The sequence below is a fragment of the Sebastes fasciatus genome, chromosome 9, assembly GCF_043250625.1.
Source record: "Sebastes fasciatus isolate fSebFas1 chromosome 9, fSebFas1.pri, whole genome shotgun sequence".
NCBI classification, from domain to species: Eukaryota; Metazoa; Chordata; class Actinopteri; order Perciformes; family Sebastidae; genus Sebastes; species Sebastes fasciatus.
The window spans coordinates 15,500,982-15,516,338 of NC_133803.1; the positions used below are offsets into that span (position 1 = coordinate 15,500,982).

General features: G+C 41.5%; 1 protein-coding gene across 1 annotated transcript in view; it reads left to right on the plus strand.

Annotated features, from left to right (window-relative positions):
* bicc1a (BicC family RNA binding protein 1a) overlaps nt 1–15,357 on the plus strand; it is an 84,238-nt gene that overhangs the window by 28,744 nt on the left and 40,137 nt on the right. The window contains exon 3 of the mRNA XM_074646236.1: nt 10,961–11,030. Within this exon, the coding sequence (XP_074502337.1) occupies nt 10,961–11,030 (70 nt within the window). The remainder of the gene's footprint in view (nt 1–10,960; nt 11,031–15,357) is intronic.

Here is a 15,357-nt window from a genome sequence, read left to right on the forward strand (position 1 = left end):
CATGATGTGTATCGTATCGCCAGATTCTTGCCAATACACAGCTCTAATACAAACAACCATTCACATCACAGAAAGAAAGCTATTTCTTAACAATAGATTAAGATTTAGATGTATTTGTCCCAAGAGGGATATTTGTTTGGCAGTCTATCATGAAAACATTTTATCTGAACATCTGAATTAATGTAGTACAAGGGAATTGTATGCTTAAAGGTGCTCAATATGGAACTCAGAGCATTTCTATTGCCTCCACATGGCTCAACATTGAGACGGCGGCTCGCAGATAACAGCACTAACGGTGCAAACAACAGCAACAGTACTGACAGAGCTAACAGTGTTAACCTGGGGGGGAACCGGAGGGTAGGTGATACGCTTCCGCTTCGACGTAATGGGTCGGGAAGTTATCAGCTGTAACCGCTGTATGAACGCAGTGCAGAGCGGCGGTGATTAGCTAGCCAGTAGGGCACAACAGAGAGCGTCACATACACAGCCGGCCCGGCTACGTTAACAAAGCACAGAGAAGCTCGGATTACAACACGCACAGAGGGAGAGTGACCTCATTCTCTGCTCAGGTAGACATTACTCCACTATATCTTTACATAGTAAATATTTGTTTGCTGCTATAGGCCTATTAATGCTCTGAATTTAGCACCTTTAAGAGAATCTTCATACAGAAATAGTGAAAAAACATATTGATATGAAACGTTTAGCCTTATTGCCCAACCCTAATCCTGACACAGTTCATTTCTATTTGTGAAGCATCATTATGAGGGTAAACAACCATTGACATTAGTTGAGACAGTGAATGTATGAACTGGCAAATAAACTACCTTGATCTGCTCCTTTTGTTTAATTTGAACCTCAAGTATTTGAGTGAAAGTGTGTGTGTGGTGTCTCGAAATGAATCAGGAGAAGACTAATCACATGGCGCTGAAAGAAAGCAATCACATTTTAAACAATCAAAGTTGAAGGTGCTATTGAAAACATTAATAACGTTCAGCCACTAGATGTCGTGTTCTCCCGTTCCATTGCATTCACTTCACAACAAGTCGTTGCCAGGAACTTACCGTCAATCTCAGCCATTTATCTGTTTTTCCACACTAACTGACGACACAGAGAAACCATGTGATACCAACGTTGTTTTACTATTGACTCACAAGCCTTGTTAGAAGTGGGAACCAAACGTCAGATATCTTCCACAGAGATAAACAAAACATTAATTTTGGACCCGCCAACATTTTTAAAATGATTAATTCACACTCATAATAATTTATTTCAGGACCTTTCTAAAAGATCTGTGGACGTATTATTTTTTTTTTTATATATTTGTCTATGTAAAACATTTTATCAATGATACCTTTAACTGCTAATTGAATTTTGACAGCTGGTATCGCATTACTTACGTGGTTCTCTTTATTTTGTATCTTATCTCGAATGGATTCGTTCTTGTTTAAAATCCAATTTCCTGATATGTTAAACCCCCTCCATGGTATGTTAATGGCCTGTAATGAAATAAATGATGGACGGCGGTTTGTTTTAGCATTCCTCTTTTGTCTATTTTCCGTGTTTGGTTTTGGAGGTTAGGACGCTGAGTTAAATGTCAAAGAAGGAGGCAATTTAACTGTCCCTGAAGCAGTTTTTAAAAACCAAGTAATGCAAGCCAGGCGCCTTAAGATCCTCCTCCTTGGAATCTTAACAAGGACTCTGGATATTCTGTACATCTGTCTCCACCTCTTCTTGATTTGGATATAACTGTTAATGTTTAAGATATCCAGCGGAGGTGTCTACATCACTCCACAAAGCTACACTGACAAAATCCGGCTGTGGGTATGTTGACTTTGCCAGTCACGTTTTTCAAAGTCTCTGGCTTGAATGCTGTCACAGCTCGTTCAAAGAAACGGTGGTTACTAGCGGTTAAATTGTCAATTAGAAATTAGTGTGCAGCTGTTTGGCTTGGCAGGTTGGCGAGGAGCAGTAAAGGAGGAGTGCTAGAGTCATGTTTTTATTGTAGAATTTCCATTTGGATAACTCCGTATAGTTTCCCTCTGATAGCGTGATCACCGTACATGCACAATTAAAGCCAGGAAAATAAACACGGAGTGCGACTGTGGAACGGTATTGTTGAAAGAAAATGGATGAGGTGTGTGAAATACCTTGAAGTTGATGAAAGTGGAAACTCTTAGCTGGGCTGCTTCCACACCCATCCACCGCACATACTCAGTGAGACTAATAAAGTACATGCGTAGCAGCTCTCTCCCTCACGTAAGGTAGTTTTTGACGCACAAACTTTTACACGTTTGGGAATGAGATTTCCCCGTTGCCTCGGCAGCGAGTTTTTAGAGTTCAGTCGCTGAACATAAAAATCGTCAACCCCCGCACTTTCTCCCTCAGGCCCGGTGACTGTGGTTGATCAAACCCTCTTACTCACTGTCTGCTGGACTTCCTTTGAGTCCAGAGGAACATTTTTTAATAGAGAGCAATCCATCCTCTTCATGTAGTCAATGAGAAAGTTAAGAGGATAGCAGACAAAGTGGGACCACAGGAGGGTGCCACAGCTGGGAAATTAGCCTCGTGCAAGTCTCTGCAGCTCACGAGGGGGAATCTCGCCAGCTTCATGTCCCTGTTTCTTGTTTTGGTCTCTCCCTGCTCTTCCCTCCTGCTGTTATTTCATCTTTGTATTTCATTAAACCACTGGTGTGTTATTGTTGTCAGTCTGCTATAACAAGGGTATTTTTCTGCAAATGAATTGCGTCAGTGAACAATCCCATAACACTGGTGTGCAGCCAGTGGTGGGAATAGTACTCAGATCCTTTACTTAAAGCAGCAGTAGGCGAGAGAAAGTATGTGACCCGGCCGCCATGTTGAGATCAGTTGAGGAAATACAAAGCACCAGCCACCAGCCGGAGCAAACTTTCTCATTTTACAGCTAAACAGTACACTACAAGATGTTTTTGAGAACATTTGATGTGAGAAATAGACATTACAGTAACAGAATATTGATTCATGTTTGATCAGCGCTGCCTAGTTTGACCGTTTGATGGGAGTTTGTGAGTGATTGACAGCTGCCTCAGTTGAATGAACAGCCAATAGGAACGCGCTCTCTCTGAAATGACCTGTGATTGGCCAAAGTCTCCTCTCACGGGCTAGATTATTTAAAGCCTGAAAACAGCCATGATGAGGTGCAGAAGTCTGTTAGTAGTTATCTCTCAGAACACTTGAATTGCAAAATGCTGAAAGGTTTTTATGTATTTTTTGCACAATGATGCCAAAAATATTCTGCCTACTGCAGGTTTTAGTAAAAGTAAGTAGTAAGAGTAGTAACTAAGTAAAATTACTAGAGTATTACTCGCAAAATGTACTTAAAGTAGCAAAAGTAAAAGTCCTCAATACTCAATATGCAAAATGACCCGTTCAGAGTGCCTCAAAATGAAGTGCAGTACTTGAGTAAATGTACTTTGTTGTTTCCCACCACTGTGTGCAGTCAAAGTTTTGGACTGAGAACTGTTGGAGTGTCACATCATGGCACAGACCACTAAGCTGTTTGGAGAGCTGTGCAGAAGTCGAGCCGTGGGACAGAGAAGTAGCGGAGAAGCTCGGCTGGTTGAGACGATAACTGTCCGCGCCACAGAGGAGCTCCGAGTGGATTTCAGTTGAGGGATGCCTTTGAACCCCTCGCAAGTTCATCCCTGATCCCCCTTCCATCGCTCCTTCCCAGCAGTTGCGGCTCTGTAAATGATGCCAGGCGTGACGTACAAGTGCCAGCGCACTCGGATCTCGAGCCAGGCCTAATTCATTTCATTTGCTTTATAGCACTGAAGCATCTTGTATTTCTCTGCTGCGACACAGGGAAAATAGGAAAACTGAAGACCGTCGAGATGAAATATTTGGTTGGCATAAAATTGTGAAATGTTGAAATAACAGGGCCAGATATTTTGATATCCAAAATCCAAGACGATATCTAGTCTCACATCACAATATCGATATAATATCGATATATTGCCAAGCCCTGATTTAGAAAATACAGGAATTATCATCTAAGAAAGGACACACACAATGTTGCTATTTTTTAGTTAACGCGATAATAACACGTCAACGCAAATTCGTTTTAACGCCACTACTTTCTTTAACGCAACTTGCCGATTTTACGTTGTAGCGGGCTCAGTTAGCTAGAGTGCTAAGATACTGGTGTCATAAGGAACTAGAAACCCTAAGGAATCCATTGGTACCAACCATGTCTTACTAGCTTGTTGCAAAGGAGGTTAAATAAAGCTCCAAACTTGTCCTAAATTTTAGCAAGGAAAAATTGGCATGGCCATTTTCATAGTGAAATGGATAAAATGGGTTCTCTATTTAACGACATGTCCACTTTATGATAATCACATGCAGTTTCGGGCAAGTCATAGTCAAGTCAGCACACTGATGTTGTTGTTGCCTGTTGGGCTTGAGTTTACCATGTTATGTTTTATGCTAAATGCAGTACCTGTGAGGGTTTCTGGACAATATTTGTCATTGTTTTGCCCACTCCCATGTTGATGAGATAAGAAATACTTGATAAATCTCTCTATTAGGTACATTTTGAACAGATAAAAATTGTGCAACTAATTTGCGATTAATTGCAATTAACTATGGACAATCATGCGATTAATTGCGATTAAATATTTTAATCGACTGACAGCCCTAATTTTTATTTATCCTTTATTTATGCAGGGGGACCCTTATGATTTCTAGTTACCTTATTTAAGATTGTTTGATTGTTTGTTTTTAACCAAAAAGGATGTTCACTAAAAAAAAAGCTGCATATCCTATCTGTGATTCCAGGATGTTTTAGTACCATTTGAAGAGTTTTAAGCATATTTTGATGATTATCGGGATAATAACGTGAATCGCATTTATTTTGGCCAGGATAATCATGACATGAAATTTTCATATCATCCTATGCCTACATGCTTCATCCCGTGAAGGACATGGATGCATTTGAACAGTGGACATTTTTGCAGAAGTGCCCTTCCACTAATGTGTGTTTCTCTCTCATAACCATGCATGTGTTAGCATTAGCCCCACGGTGTAATGGGGCTTTAGCTGCGAGTTAGCACTCTGGTTGTTAACATGAACTCAGTTATGACTGTCGAGTCTCGTGGGGATGGTTCAGTCCATGCTGTTCCCTCAGTCAGTCGCTTTACATCCCCCTCCCCCCAACAGGCCTCTGTGTCCCCCTCCCAAACACACACACACACATATTCCAGCTGAATCAACAGCTGCACCATCGCAGTCCGGGCCAGGAAACACGCCTCTGCCATGTCGATTGCCGCTGTGCTACAGTATAGTACACTCTCATCCAGACGTACACATAACAGTCACGTGTGTTAAGCACATGTGCTGTCCTTCGGGACCTTAATGATATCCTGTTTGATTTCTACGCACGGCTCTGCGCACGTCTGCACACACCAGGTGCAAACCTCCTAAGAACCTATCATCATGTCAAGGTCGTGCCGTGAAACTGATCAGAACCTTTTATGTATTTATTCATTTCAGAAAGGGGTGGGGTGGCAGAGAAGAAAGGGCGGAACGCTAAAAATGTATAGGTAACTTAATTTGTGCAAATATCTTGACCCATTTGAGAGGTATTCGCTAGCCCCTCCACAAAAATAAACGCCGTCCACCCTTTAAAATGGTGTGTGGTCTGTCAGAAATCAGTCCCATCTGCACGACGCTGCCAAGAACAGCAACGCTGGACAGGAAACAGGTCTCTCTGAACAAGGCCCTTTTTAGAAGAAAAACTTGATGAGGCATAGGCCTTAAAGTTAGATCATTTTAGGGAGGTGTTATTGGTGTAACTTCTGTTACTTTTGTCATTTTTATCATACACTTTACACATACTTTATTGTTCTTTCTACACTGCATGTTTCTACATCTTAGCACTTTTTAATGACATGTGTTTATTTGGAGCTCACAATCACTCGTCTGCCATTCGCCCCCACGTTGCTGCCACTGTAATTTCAACGGCCTCTGAGCGGTTGCGGGCGGCGGGCGTTATATTTTCTTTTAAACGTGTGGATTTTGTCAAGGAGGCGTTCAATTTAAAACCAGACGCATCTGTCATTGTCATAGACAAAGGAATGGGAACAGTGGAAGCAAAAGTAAAGGAATTTCTCCTTATCACTGGGAACAGGATGTCCTTTTAATGTTGTGATACATCCAGCTGTTGGTGCGAGCACGTGACTTCAGTGGATGGAGGAAACGTTTGCATTTAGCTGCAGGGTATTTGTGATTTATTGTCTTTTTACCAGACAACGGTGGGAGGGAGTTGCTTGTACCTCGAGCTAGTATGAAACCCCAAAACACAGAACCCCAATTTGGTTTCAGGCCTAGGTTGCATTGCGTGCAAAACCATTCTGAATGAATGGACTGATAATATTATCGTGGTGCTTGTGATTATATTGCAGACAGGAGGGATGGGAAGGTTTCCAGTAGGAGGACATTAATGGGGGGGATCATTACCACGCTGGATGCTAAAGCTGGAACTGTTTGCAGCTTAGTCACGTTAAATGATTCCACGGAAGAATTCCTTACAGAAATAGTTGAGCGAGATCATCTGAAAAGAATTCTCCTTTATTTTCATTGCACAAAATGATACTAAAATTCCTTTTGGTTCTGTGATTCACTCATAAACGCAGAGCCACAGGCAGGAGCAATCGTGAGGATGAAGGGTGTTTCTCTGCCGCTGGATCATAATAACGATGCCCAAAGATGTGCAGCTTGGGCCAAGAGCTTAAGAGAGAGAGAAGGAAGAATGCAGCAAAACACCAACTGTTGTACAACTGTGTTTTGCAACAATTTTATTGGCTTAAAACAATCAGTTTTATGAGCTTTTCTGAGAGAATTGCAGAATCCAGTTTTTCTAAAGAATGGACAAACTCGCTTTTTGAAGGAAGAGTTTTTAATTTTGCTGTTGTGCATTTACAACACAGAGAACCTAAAAAATAACCCGCAGCTTGCTTTGATGAATCACATGGTGCTTAAAGGGATAGTTTGGGTGTTTTTAAAGTGGGGTTGTATGAGGTACTCATCTATAGTCAGTGTATTACCTACAGTAGTTGACGGTCAGCACGCCACCAGTTTGGAGAAACAGCTGGAGTTACTGCACCGAAGCAAAGTAATGAACTGCTGTGGACGGGGCCGGCTGCAAAACGTATTTTAGCCACCTAAAAAAAATCAATATCAGTTTAAGTGTACGATATATTTATAGTATTTTCTCGGGTTTATCTTGCCATCAGACCTTTCTGCCGTTGTATCCATCTATGCTCTCGCCAAAGCCACCAGACTCCATTGGGAAAAAAACCCTGTAATTTTACCTTGCAGAACATGGGGTTGCTGGTCTACCGCTGCCTTGATTGGTAAGTTCATTTTTGCTATTGTGTGACTTAAGTGATTCTGAATTAACCAAAGTCACACAATAGCAAAAACAAACTAACCGTTCGAAGCAGCGGCAGACCAGCAACCCCATGTTCTGCAAGGTCAAATTACTGTTTTTTTCAATGGAGTATGGTTGCTTTGGCGAGAACATAGATAACGGCTTCAGTTCCCCATCAGGAACAAAGACCGTATAGACCGTATCTATGTAACTATTTGTTAAATTTAGTTTTATAAAGTTATGAAAGCAATGATCCCAGTCACTTCCACACAGTGAGGCATACAGCTGATTAATTAAACACTGGTATCAGATCGGTAATCGGTATTGGCCGATACCCAAAGCCCAGGTATCGGTATTGGGACTAAAAAAGTAGGATCGGTGCATCGCTAGCGGTAACTCCTGTCTGCTTCTCCAAACTGGGGACGTGCCGATCGTCATCTACTGTAGGTAATACACTGACTATGGATAAGTACCTCATACAACCCCACTTCAAAGCACCCAAACTATCCTTTTAATAAAAGTAAAAAAGTGTTTTATTTTGGTCTGCTAGTGGCATATGTGCCTCCATCCTGCTGCTCATCTAGGCTGTGGATTTTTATATGGGATTATAGGAGGTTGTAGAAAATCAGTGAACCATCATGGACTCTGTGAGTGTATAGCTGCAAAGTAAAGAGGGGCTCACATCAGGCCTTTCAAAGCTGTTTTACAGGTACGTGAGGCTGGCAGTGGATAAGCTGTCAGAGTTTGTTGTAAAGGATGCCAAATAGACCATGCTGCTTCCAGGAGAGCATATGGAGGAATTTAAGCACTTCCCTTTTGGATTTGTGCTCCAGCTCCCCGAGGAATACAGGCTGTAGTTGTTGTTATTTGGCAAGGAAAAATAGCAGATATAATTTTAAAGTGTTTTAAAGGTTGTGGATTGCTGTGCTAATAAACATCCTATCTTCATTGGGAGCGCTGGTGGCTCTTAATGCACTCTCTCTCTCTCAATTGTGGCTCACTGCTTAATGTACTGGACCACCAAGGAATATTAAGTGCTGCTAATGTAATGGGTCGAAGCAGTCCTCCTCCTCCTCCTCGGGTGCTTGATCACGTGCCTGAAGCTTTGAGAACTTAGAGAAATTCATATCTTCTCCACCCCGAAAACACAAACCCCTGGAAAGTATTAAAACAAACAAAAAAAACACAGCACCGTTGTGAAAACAAGGATAGTGCACATCGAGGACAGAGCCATTTGGAGAGAACATGTCAGCTCCTCATTTTTTGGAAGGTTTGACTGTTTTTCCCCATGTTTTATTTTCCCACTAACATCAACCGCTCGTCATGGCGGGCAGTTCCCAAGGGTTTTGTTTGTGGATTTGTAGCCAGGAAGCGAAGCAAGGTGAGCTTCCTCGCGGTTGAAAAGAGGAGCAGGAGGTTGGGTTATAGATTTCCTCTGATTGGAACGCTGACAGCGTCTTGACCAGCTCCTTACTCTTTTTTTTTTGCACTACAAGCAGTTTTTCACTTCGATACATATGCTCCTGGTTACGATGACTAGACTCGTCAAAGGGCTCTCACATAGATTGTTGTTGGCATTTTTCACGTGTACCAAAGCCAAGTGTACTCAACGTTTTTTCTTTTTTTGTTTCATATGTTTGACGGTGTCAGGCTGGGAGGATTTGGGTGTTGAGCAGAAACAAAGCAACGTTTGGAAATATAAGCTTATATCATCAGGCATGTTTAAATTGGACTCTTTTGACTCCTCTGGGTTCCATGAGATTTTTTTTTTGTCATTTTAACTTTTTTTTTGTTGTAACCGCTGGATGCTAATACTTGTTTCATGTTCTCTGACGTCAAAAAAATGTATGTTTGCCAGTACAGAAAAAGCAGTGAAGAGCTGTCCACACTTCAAGCGAAGCCAAAGCCACATTCAGACGCTAAAAAGAAATCTACAAACTGGTCCTATATAATACTGATTAGAGCCCAATGATACTAGACTGTTTTTTGTGACCAATACTGGTACTTAAGTATGAAATAATTAGGATCAATTAGGGATGTCAAAGTTAACGCGATAATAACGCATTATTGCAAATTCATTTTAACGCCATTAATTTCTTTATCGCATTAACGCAAGTTGCAATTTCGGAGGTGAAGATACTGGCATGAGGGATGCTAATTTAGATTTTTTTTTCTAACCGATTACCGCCCCTCGTTAACCGATTAGTAACCGTTAACCGACAAGATTAGTGCATAGCATGCAGCGGTGCTATTTTTAGTGCCTAACAAGGTACCGAGCTGCAGCGAAAAGCTGATGCAAAAACAGGTTAAATCCATCATTTATCACCAGTTGCAGTGTATGTGCAAAACAGAGTCCCCTGTTCACCCTTCCGGGAAAGTTACTGTAGCAGCCACGATGCTGCGTGTATTGTCCCAGTAACTCTCCACCACATCATTTAGCTGCGAGGTTGTCAGCTGTTTGTTTGCCTGGCGTAACGTTACTCTGTCTGCCAGGCGCAACAATAGTGACTGTCTGTCAAACCGTGAGTTTGTGCTGCGGTCGTAGCTGTAGTGTTGCTGGCGGCTTCGGGCTCACCATTTTCACACACATACGGTCTGTCAGCACGGCGTAACTTACAACTCCTCCAAGCCAAGCTCCTTTATCCTGCAACACCGGCTCAGACTCTCTTAAGGTGGGCTGTTAAGGTGGACCAGCTATTCTCCTTTAAGTGACAAGCTGCTCCTGAGTTTTGCTCAGCTTTTTAGCTAATTTTTTATATTTATTTTAACCGATAGTATTTTTTGGTTAAAATTTTTAATGTCTTCTAATGGTTAAATAATTAATTATTAACATCCATAACTGGCATCATATGAAACTAAAAAACGTAAGGAATCCATTGGTACCAACCGTGTCATACTAGCTTGTCGAGAAGGAGGTTAAATAATGCTCTAAACTTACGCTAAAATTTAGCAAGGAAAAACTGTCATGGCCATTTTCAAAGGGGTCCATTGACCTCTGACCTCAAGATATATGAATGTAAATGGGTTCTATGGGTACCCACGAGTCTCCCCTTTACAGACATGCCCACTTTATGATAATCACATGCAGTTTGGGGCAAGTCATAGTCAAGTCAGCACACTGACACACTGACAGCTGGTGTTGCCTGTTGGGCTGCAGTTTGTCAAAGTATGATTTAAGCATATTTTTTATGCTAACTGCAGTACCTGTGAGGGTCTCTGGTCAATATTTGTCATAGTTTTGCATTATTTGAACAGATAAAAATGTGTGATTAATTTGCAAATAATCGCGATTAACTTTGGACATTAAATGCGGTTAAATATTTTAATCGATTGACTGCCCTATGATCAACATACAGTATACTGTATAAAGGCTGATTAATTGTTCTTCTGCCAACTTCAAAATATTGTGAGTTCAGAGTGTGCTGCTACAAAACTATATAATCACCATTGTCAAGATTGGAGAATCAACATTGTACTTTGTTTGTTTGTTTTCGTTTCTCCCATACTGCTATCTGTGATGAGCTAATGTAGCCCTCCTTCACTCTGTTCCAGATCATGGATGAGACCCAAACGCAGATCGCCTGGCCGTCCAAACTCAAAATCGGAGCCAAGTCCAAAAAAGGTAACTATTTCTTTCTTTTCTTTTTTTTTTTGTTATTCTACTGTATATTCATATTATTCTTATATTGGATCCATGTGCTGCTTTCCCTGCTTTTGCCTTGTGCAACTTCGTGAATGATGGCCCTACAACTGGGCCTTAACATGGGCCTTAACTTGCCATGCATCAAAGTCCATAAGCTTACTTAAACGTATTAATTCAATACCTTTCACTCTATCTAACCGGTGCTCGAAGTTGGCCTGTACTCACCAGTACACAGTACCAGCACTTCTACATTTTACTCTTTGGTGTTCCGTGACTTTTTCTTGCGCACCAACACTTGGCACAAGCTGTCGGTACTCTTTTCTGCCCCCTCCATATCAGGTTTACTATGCGTTTTTTCTTACCATACAGCGCAGCGCCAGCATTTTTTGCCTCCTTTTTTTCCTCCATTTCAAGCACTGTATCTAACAGAGATGCAATGCTTGAAAGTCATTTCTAAGATGTGTAGCAACAAAACTAAACCTCATGTGTGAATGTCAAATAACAACATAGTTGTGTTAGTTTTCCATCTATCATAGGTTAATGATTATGAGTCGATGTTGCTTTAACCAGAATGCATGTATGTTCCAAGGAAGTCATTGGACTCAGATGAACAAGAGGGAATCATTTCAAGGTTGCACTATCATTATTAAAATAATAATGCCAGTAACTTCAGGAGAAATGATTTTTGCTGTGGAGGCGGAGTTGCTCCCTCGTTTATTGGCTCAGTTGTTCTCGCACTCTGTTACCAATAAAACATTATCACGGTTATTTAAAGCTCTTCCGGGAGGGGGCGAGGCGGGGTTTCGAGGAGTAGGTGTAGCTGTGCCCGCTTTGTTGTCCTCAGGAGAATTGCCAGCATGGGTCCTCAAGCCAGATGTGGAATCCAGTGACGTTATGTAACTTCCTCACTCGCTCTGTACAGAAAATAGTTGTCAGGGTTACATCCGAACCTTTAACATTTTTCCCCTCTAGATACTTAATCAACTGTAAACCCTGGCAATCCATTCACTCACAACCATCCATTCATCCCAAGTATGAGTTCATTCACAAAACTTGCCTCCGACAACACCTGGAAATGATGTTCTGTATATGAGTATTTAAAATTCTGACCTGTGACTTGTAGCGGATTTTTCCTCAGTGTTGCGTAAACCGAGAGGAGCAGAGGGGAAGAATGTTGGCTAATCACTTACAGTTATCTTATGAACGAAGAGGCATGTTGAACTGACCGTGTGTTTTAACAACCTGGGCTCATGGGAGGGGAGGAGGAAGACTAAATACAGCACATTCTACTTCTTACAGAGTCTTAACCCTTTGAACTCTGCAATAGAAATGGTCTACCAGTGCTTATATTGATATTTTTACTTATTGTGATGTCATTTCTCGGAGCATCTTCAAATGCTTCATATCCCTAAAATCTCTACAACCTAAGCTAAAAGGTTATGTAAGTCAATAAACCATAATAATTGACAAAAGTATTGAAATTGTGTCATAAATAAAAGAATAAAAAATCGAAAGACAGAAGCCTTAGCTTTCCACTGCAAAAAGAATGAATGGGTCGTGGCTAGAAGGGAGCCCGCAAATTGGGAAACCCTCTCAAGATTTTTAAGGTTAGGCATTGACCTTGAATGATTAAGGTTAGGATAAGTCATCGGGCAGCGAGTCTCGCTAGAGTTTTTGCAGATCTCCGATCAAATTTCATAATTTTTGCGCTCCCTTCCAGACAGGACCAAATGAATGCTCTAGCTATTATGGTTTTTATGTTAGACTACCGGACGCCAGTAAAACGTCCGGCTCCAAAGTGATGTACAAAAATAAAATAAAATGATTTCTATTTCATTGTCATATTCTACCGAAATGGCCTGTGTTGAACGATAAAATATTATAAATATAATAAGCGTTTTCAGTCCAAAATGCCGGCAGCGGCTGAGATTTGTCTCTGTGCTTCTCCACTCTTTGTTTCCGCTGCAAAAACAATTAATGTTCCAGCTGTTAACGTTTTTATTTTAGATCGATTTAAACAGAATCTCCCATAGGGAAATCTCCAAAGGGTTAAATTCTGTGATGATCCGCATTCCTTTCGTCCCCTTCACTGGATATGACCAACACAAAACTCACTTCTTCTGCCCGTAAAATAGCTGACGTCGTTGTTTTGTTGTGATGCTGGATGACAAGATAGTTTTCTTGATCTAAAATTATACTCTTTAAGGGTGACATAGTTTGCCTTGTCGTCCTGGACCGTTGCATTATTAGTGTTGTCTTTCATGTGCAGCCTGGAATCGGTTACACTCGGCAGGATAGCGGCAGATGTGAGGGGGATTTGTGTGTTTGTAACCTCTCCCCACACAGGGCCACACTCCATCAAAATGCCAGCTCCTCTATTTCATTCATCACTTGCGGCTGGCTGTCCCTGCCACCTGCACACGTGTGATAAGGCCAGTTGTTAGCCTCTGGGGCACGCCGTCATCAGCACACTGTTAGTGATTTAACACAGTGAGGAGCTGTATCACTCACGCACGACCAGACAGGTCTGCAACTTGAGCACAGAATGGTCAATACTGTGAGATGATCTTTATGCTTTTAAGCATGTTTTCATTTCTAAAAGCCAGATTTTTGTTTTCATGTGATAAATATCTTAATACTACTCCTGCTTGCCAGTTCAACATTTCCCGCAGATGTTTTGAATGAGAAACACCAAGCCGAACGGACTTAATTCCCTTCATTTGTGTGGTATTTTTCAAATGCAGTCCTCAGCTGGAAAAATGCTTTAGCGTTGCCAGCGCGGAGCTCCGGGTCAAAAGGTTTCTTCTTTGTCAAGTGGAACTGTGTAAAATCTGTGAGACTGAAAACATTCACTTTTTGCAGCTGCAAGTCTGCTCTTGTTTTTTGTTTGCTTTTCCAGCTGTTGCCAAATTAAGACTTTAAGGTGTTCATTTTTTATTCCATAATCAATCATAAAGAAGGGGAAAAAAGAGCATGCAGCACACTCCGTTTCAAAAATGCGGGGGTGTTCTACATCACGACTGCAACACTCGTTTAGGCTGGCTAATGTTTGCCAGATGTGCAGGTTGGTCACTGGAAGAGCCATACTCCCTCTAATGGTTGCAGCGGGTGCCACAGGAGGAAGTGGAGGGATTTCTATTGTTCACAGCAACAGCTTTATGATGGGAAAATAACCTGGAACCAGCACTGAGACTGTGATAGGTCTCTAACCGCTCTCTCCTTTGTTTTCCTTTGTCTCAGACTGCAGCTTGGTTTTTGTTGTGTTCCTTCCCCTCAAGCCTTCTAAGAGCTGCTGTTACTCCTGTAGTGCTGCGGTTGCCTGACCCCTGTGACACGCTAACACCACCAGTGCTTGTTTGCTGGCACTCTATGGTTCCCATAGTTCCCAGTGTACATTATTAAACAGAGGGCTTAAAGCTGCAGTAGGTAGATTTAAAGAAAATATGATTTTAAAAAAGTATTTTTTATAAAACGGTCACTATATTCTGACAGTGCATGAGACAGGTAATCTGAAAAAAAATCATGTTCCTCTCTGTCCTCCGGTGCTCCTAATGGCATCTGCAAGATTTCACAGACCGGAGGAAAACAACCAATCAGAGACGAGTTTGAGCTTTGCCGTCTATGAGCAGCTGTCAATCACTCGCAAACTCTGGTCAAACTAGGCAGCGCTGATCGAATATGAATCAATATTCTGTTACTATAGTGCCTGTTTCTAGCATAAAATGTTTTCAGAATCATCTTGTAGTGTACTGTTTGGCTGTAAAAAGGGAAAGTTTGTGACCCGGCAGCCAGGATGAGATCATTTGAGGAAATACCAAGCACCGCCCACCAGCCGGAGCAAACTTTCTCATTTTACAGCTAAACGTTACACTAAAAGATGTTTCTGAAAGCTTTTGAGGCGAGAAATAGGCATTACAGTAACAGAATATTGATTCATATTTGATCAGCGCTGCCTAGTTTGACCGTTTGATCGGAGTTTGCGAGTGATTGACAGCTGCCTCCGTTGAATGAACAGCCAATAGGAACGCTCTCTCTCTGAAATGACCTGTGATTGGCCAAAGTCTACCGTCACAGGATCGATTTTTTAAAGCCTGAAAACAGAGTCATGAAGTGCAGACGTTTTCACTCAGAACACTTGAATTACAATATGCTGAAAGGTTATTATGGAATTTTTGCCCAATGATACCAAAAACATTCTGCCTACTGCCACTTTAACCTTCTTCAGATACCTTTTAAAAAACAGAATTTAATTCGAGCCAACCCGTGTTCTGCTGCTCTCTAAAGAAGACGTGACATCATGTGCTCT